This window comes from Vigna radiata, chromosome 8, assembly GCF_000741045.1.
Source record: "Vigna radiata var. radiata cultivar VC1973A chromosome 8, Vradiata_ver6, whole genome shotgun sequence".
Lineage (NCBI taxonomy): Eukaryota > Viridiplantae > Streptophyta > Magnoliopsida > Fabales > Fabaceae > Vigna > Vigna radiata.
In genome coordinates this window covers 39,092,503-39,099,194 of record NC_028358.1, presented here as the reverse complement: position 1 = coordinate 39,099,194, position 6,692 = coordinate 39,092,503, and the positions used below count along the sequence as shown (strand labels likewise).

At 28.0% G+C, this 6,692-nt stretch overlaps 1 protein-coding gene across 1 annotated transcript; it reads left to right on the top strand.

Moving 5' to 3' along the window:
- Nucleotides 1-374: 374 nt before the first annotated feature.
- Nucleotides 375-4,100, top strand: LOC106771451 (alpha carbonic anhydrase 7). The gene is made up of 8 exons (XM_022784851.1): nucleotides 375-390; nucleotides 474-616; nucleotides 698-915; nucleotides 2,399-2,505; nucleotides 2,823-2,937; nucleotides 3,474-3,638; nucleotides 3,726-3,779; nucleotides 3,892-4,100. The coding sequence occupies exons 2-8, from the start codon at nucleotides 514-516 to the stop codon at nucleotides 3,970-3,972; spliced, it is 843 nt and encodes a 280-aa protein (XP_022640572.1). The 5' UTR covers nucleotides 375-390; nucleotides 474-513; the 3' UTR covers nucleotides 3,973-4,100.
- Nucleotides 4,101-6,692: the final 2,592 nt, after the last annotated feature.

The window sequence follows — 6,692 nt, the reverse complement described above, 5'->3', positions numbered from 1 at the left end:
TATATAGTATTTTTAATTCAACAATATTAATATTATTTTATACGTTAAATGGTAATTTTGAATTATATTTGAACTGATAGTTTAAACATTTATTTGAGAGTAAAAAAAATTAACTTTTATTTATTTTTAAAGTGTAAAATTTAAATTGTATAAAAAATTGAAAAACAATAAAATTCTAATTTGGTTTTTAAAGTTTAGAAATTTAAAACATATTCTATAAATGTTTATAAAATAATAAAAAATAAAAATGGTAAAATGTGAAAAGAAAAAGGAAAATTATGGTAGTTAAATATAAAAGGTGGTATGTGAAGAAAAGTTAGATTTGAAAACTGAAATTCTGTGTATTGTTTGACTTGTAAGGTTTCGCTTTCGCTCACCAAACCATGCCTGGTAATGTGTATATATAGTATGCCCTAATGGTCTTCCTTAAATTTTACATATATCTGAGAATCGGCCCTTTTGATGTTCTTGAGGTTTGAAGTTTGGAAATCTGAAAGTTGATCATCCTTTGAAATGAAGATGAATGATGAAATGAGATGCAGAGGTTTTGTTCGAAATCTGATAATGATTATGATCCTAGTCCATTCAAGAAGATGGATTAGTGCACAGGAAGTTGGTAAGTGGAAAAAGTGTTTGAGTTTTGTATGTTTTGATTGATGAATGAAATAGATGTGTTAATGATGATGTGGTTGTGCAGAGGATGAGAGTGAGTTTGATTACATAAAAGAGAGTGAGAAGGGTCCCTCACACTGGGGGGAACTGAAGAAGGAATGGGAAACATGTAAAACTGGAAAAATGCAGTCTCCAATTGATTTGTCAAGCCACAGGGTCAGGCTGGTGCCAAAGTTGGGGCAGCTAAACAAGCACTATAAGCCTCAGAATGCTACTGTCAAGAACAGAGGCCATGATATTGAGGTAACACAAATACATTGATTTAAGATTTTTATTAATTAAATATTATATGAATTATATCACATTTATAAATCAAAAATCAGCATCTCAAAACCTCAAAACATCTTTCTAACATATATTTTAACTTCATTTTGTGTTTGAAATTGAAAAAAGAATACAAACAACTTTTTTGTAACAGTTTTCTGGAATTAGTGTGGGTTCTTTTCTCATCTGAAAATGCTGAAAACTGATGATTCTTTAGGTAGAAACATGATAGTGTGTGTCTCAGTCCAATAATGAATACTCATGGATCATGATAGATATTTTAGATGTAAACAATCATGAGGTTAACAAAGCCTATAATTCTTCCTTTTTTTTCCTTACTTTTATTTACATCAACTTTTTCTTCCTTTTCTCTCTTTTATTACATTTCTCACTTTTTTTTTGGGTGTAAGCAGACAGATAAAACAAAGCAAGAATAAGGAAAGTATAATAAAAGAGAAAACTTTATATAAAGAAAACAAAACATAAGGAAAAAGCAAAAAGGAAAAAAAAAAACTTTCTTTTATTATTCATTTTAGGATGAGAAAATAGATAAATCTGATGAATTTAATTTAGAATCATAATGAAGAGGATAAAAAATTTATTAATTCATTTTCATCTACTAAAATTTGATCGTTCAATCAAAATTTAATCAACTCTATCTATCAATCAACATGCTTTTATGGATTGTTATTTAATCTATCCTTAAGATATTTTAAGAAATACAATTTGAAATTTTTTTCTTAAAAAAAAAATTTGTGAACAAATGTTAAAAAATTATTTTTTGAACAAGATAAGCTTAAAAAAAATATTTAATTATGAAAAATTTAGTTAGATTAATTTTGATCCATAAATATTTGGTACTATAGAAGAATTCATTAAATTAATAGATGAATCATCTATAGAATAAGTAATTAAATTTGATGTAATTGATTTTTGATATTTTTTAGGATAACAGATAATGGATTATTTTACACTACTATATTGAAATAATTTTGAAATCTATTTCACCGGGCTCCAGTAATATTGCCTTGGTGCTATAGAAAACACACTCTTATCAATTAAATAAAAAGGTGATTTAATGTCTTAAAAACATAGGTAGGTAGCACACATATTTTTATTTAATAATTAGAAAAAGTAAGAAATTTAGAATTATTGTTTCAAAAAAATCTCGCACTTCACGCATCTTGACAATGTTTCTTATCTGTCTCTGACGTGCCTCAAAACATTAACTTGCATAAAATAAAAGAGCCAAATAATGCAATATGTGTATACTCTAGGGGTCTTATTTGTTTATTTATTTATTTCTAAATTGTATACAGCTCATCATGTATAAGAAATTAATTGTCATTAGCTACCTAATACTTAATTTTTGTCTTCATTAAAGTATAATATATTTGATATTCTCACTTAAACTTTGATTAATAAGATCTGAAATCTTTTAATTTATAATTAACTGTTGCAGCTGAAATGGGGAGAAGATGCTGGATCATTAAACATCAATGGCAGTGAATTTTTTCTGCGTCAGTGCCATTGGCACTCACCTTCAGAACATACCATCAATGGAAGGAGGTTTGTCTTCCTTCAAAATCTTTGTCTTTATTCTCTCCACAATTAAAACAAAAATTAAATCAAAAACCAAAACAAATTCAAACGTTAAATTTCAAATTGATTAAAAACTAAAGACTCCACGATACCTTCTTCTTATTACACTAAACCTACAACTATAAAAATTAATATTTTATTGAACAAAACATGTGTATAGTAAATGATTTTAATGAACAGTGGCATCAATATATATACTAATTTAGCTACTTAACCTCAATTAATGTTATTTTTTTCTTATTTAATAATTTGATAAAAAAAATTAAAATTTCTCTCTTATATAGGTATGACTTGGAGCTCCACATGGTTCATGAAAGAAGAAGCGAAAATGGGAAAGTGAATATTGCTGTTGTTGGTCTTCTGTTCAAGATTGGTCGACCGGATCCCATTCTCAACAAGGTAACTTTTTTTATGGCAGTATTTTCTCTTTCAACTCCTTCATTATTAATTTGATTTCATTATTTAAGTCTTTAATTTATTTTAGTGTTTATATCTATTTATTTAGTTAAATCTTAATATCTTTTAATAAAAAAATTAATTTGATATTTTTGTTAAATTAATGTGTTATCATCTCTTGAAAATGTTATTATCTCTTGAAAAATGTTACAAGTCAAAATTTAAATAATTTTTATTTTAATATGTATATTTACGTCAATTTAATAAAATAAATAAATTGATTTTATTTAAAAAAATATTAATACAAGTAAAAAATGTAGGAAGTAAAATGAATCTTAGAATTAAATATATAAATTAAATTATTAGTTAAACTAAAAGCTAAAAAAGGAAAGTATTTCTTTTAACATATTTGTTTCGTTGAAAAGATCTGAAAGGCAGGAATATGTGAAACATTGAGCAATGTGTAATAAATGTATGAAGAAGTTAATTAGGGAATTTATTTTGTTGAATAATAAGAAGAATGTTTGAAATGATTTCAGTTGTCAAAAATCATAGAAAGCATGGTGGATAATGAAGCAGAAAAGAAAATTGGGGTGTTTGATCCCTCAGAAATTAAGTTGGGTGGGAAGAAGTATTACAGATACATTGGCTCCCTCACTGTCCCTCCTTGCACAGAAGGTGTCATTTGGACTATCAATAAAAAGGTACTGTTAAATTACTCTAAATTATTTAATCAATCATCGTAATTAATTACCTCTTTAATTAAACCTTTAAACCTTCGTCTTCTTCAGATCAAAACTGTGTCCAGGGCACAAGTGAATTTACTTAGAGAGGCTGTCCACGATGTAAGTATATATTCATTTCCTGCACCAATGATGAAAATGATAATGAAAATTAAGCCAAAAAAAAAAACAAAAAAAACTAAGTGTTACCTTTGTGTGATTAACTCCATGGCAGCATGCAGAGAAGAATTCGAGACCTGTACAAGCGCTGAATAAACGAGGGATACAACTCTATGGACCAAAACGCAAGGAATAAATTTATCACATAATTTTCTTTTGTCTGTCTATTATACGGGTTTTCTTGTAATAATTTGTTTTTGGTAGTGTTTATGTAATCGTATATATAATAGACAGCTATATGCATATTAATCAGAATAATGATAGAATGATATATATTTATATTCATTTGATATATATCATTTTTTTATATTAAAAATAAATGAAAAAAATCAAATAAATATAAAAAATTTGTATTTATTAAAGTATAAAAAAAAATAACGTAATATAGGAGGGATTTATTTCCAGTGATCTAAAACTCGTTTAAAATTTTCAACGATTTTATTAAAACTGCAGTTAAGTTTTAATTTTTTGTTTTTTTAAATATATTTCCGACAGTTTTTGAAATAAACTGTCTCTAAGTGTTTTGAAAATTTTAAATTCCTGCAATTCCTATTTTCTTTAACTTGTGCTCTCTTTTTTCTCTGTTTTTTTCTCTTTCTTTCCTACTATTTTTTTTATCATTTCTTTCATTTTCTTGAAACTCTTCGTCACTTCTTTGCCTTCCCACAATCCCTAGGTTCACTTCCTGTTGTTCTTTATTTCTTCTTCACTTCTCGCAATTTCATATTGGACCTGCCACCACGTTGTAGAATGGGAATTTGTGTGTAATGTTTTTCTAGCCCCGATGAAGTTTCTCTGGACAAGCGTTACATCGGGGTGGATAAATGGATCGGGGTGGATAAATGGAACTGTACTATACTCTACTACTAAAAACTGTGTTAAATTAAAATTTAATTTGTTTGAACTGAACTGTAAAATAGTTCAGACAAACTGAAGTGAATTGTTTTTTGTTTTATTAAACTGAATTGTACTGTACTAAACTACAATATAAACTAAACTGAACAATTGACTGAATTATAAATTGTACTAAACAACAATATAAATTGAATTAACTGAATTGTAAATTGTACTAAACTACAATTTAAACTGAACTAAACTACTAACTGAATTGTAAACTGCACTACTATACTATTTTTATTTTTTTAGAGGAAAAATACTCTTATTAGAAAAAAAAACCACCTGAGTATATAAATTAATTAGTTTATGTATAAATTTCTTTGTAAAATTTCATCTCATTAATTTTTAAGGTATAAATTACATGTAGTTTATAGAAAAAAACTTTTTTTTTTATTTTTTTTATAAATATTTCTGGATAAAGCTAATGCGGCCTTACTAGTTTAAAAAGAATATGAATAGAATGGAAAATAAAATTAATATATTTAGTACAATTTATATGAACTTCGTCTAATACCGAATGCGTAAAAAGAGAATGTTAACAATCAAATAATTAAATTTAATTTATTTGAATTAGTAACAAATTAAATTTAAAGATAAATTAACTCAACGTTTTTCACTTTTGTAAAAAAATAGACCATTTTTTTAATAAATTTACTTGTAAATAATTACATAAGAGAAAAAAAAAACTATAGTTATTTTAGGACGTAAGTCAGTACAGTTAACTGTAGTTAACCGAACCGAAAATGTATTAAGTTCAGTTTTTAAAAACTGAACCATAAAATAGTATATTTAAATTATAGTAAAAATGGTTCAGTTCTTTTTAGTATAATAAAGTACAATTAACTACAGTACAATTCAGTATTTTTTGCCCAGCCCTAACGTTACAATGGCATGAAACCTGAGAAGTTCACGAAAGGAGAGGTGAGGCTTAGCTAAATGTACCAATGGGAGAATCTAAACATGTTTATCTATCACATTTTCATTTACTTTTTATGTTCATTTCCCACTACAACAAGGGTTGGAAATACCGACGATCATATTTCGTCGATAACAAACATATTTCGTTGGTAATCATCATTTAGCGACGGATTACCGACAGACATCATTCCATCGGAAAAACCAGTGTCGGTAACAAATACTGACGGATAGTGACCGGTGTCGGTAATTAGCGAAGGATGTTTCCTTCGATAATTAGCGAAGTATGTTTCCTTCAGTAATTAGTGAAGGATGTTTCCTTTAGTAGAGTCGTCGGTATCTTCTTGGTAGTTTGCAATGCACATTTTACTTGTAGTTGATCTCACAATTCATAAACCTGCAGTACTCCAATATAACCATATTTAAAAACCTGCAACCCACAGTTCAATCAACATTTTTCCAAACAATACAATCTCTTGTCTGGTTCTTTCAAATTGGTAAACTCTTGTCTCAATTCATTATATTCCCGGTCACGTGTTTGAAGTTGTTATGTCAGGACAACAACGGTTTCGTCAGGACACTGGAGGAAGAAGGTTGGTGCTTTAGACCACCTTGTCCTACAGTGTAATTTGAAGCTAATTGCCCTGCCCCATAGATTCTTCCTTTTCTCTTGCCACCAACAACACCAATCCAACACTGTGACCTAATAAGGTCATCTTCATCATCTGGTTGTTGGGATGACTGAGGACATCACTCATAGTCAGATCTGACCCGTGAAAGTCTACTCGAGAATTCTTCCTATTAAAGATGATTATAAAGTATTATTAAAATATACAATAAAAAGCACAAAGTTATGAACAAAGACTAGAATTACAAGTGTTTTCTTACATGGGTCTTTCGAGACCTTTCATCAACAAACTGGTCAGTTCCCTTTCGAAGATGAGTTTGGTGGAAAACCTCATCAACATGCACAACGTTGTCCCAACTCAGCTGCCTGTAACAAAATATAAAGTTTGATATGTACATTAAAATTAAAGTTACATA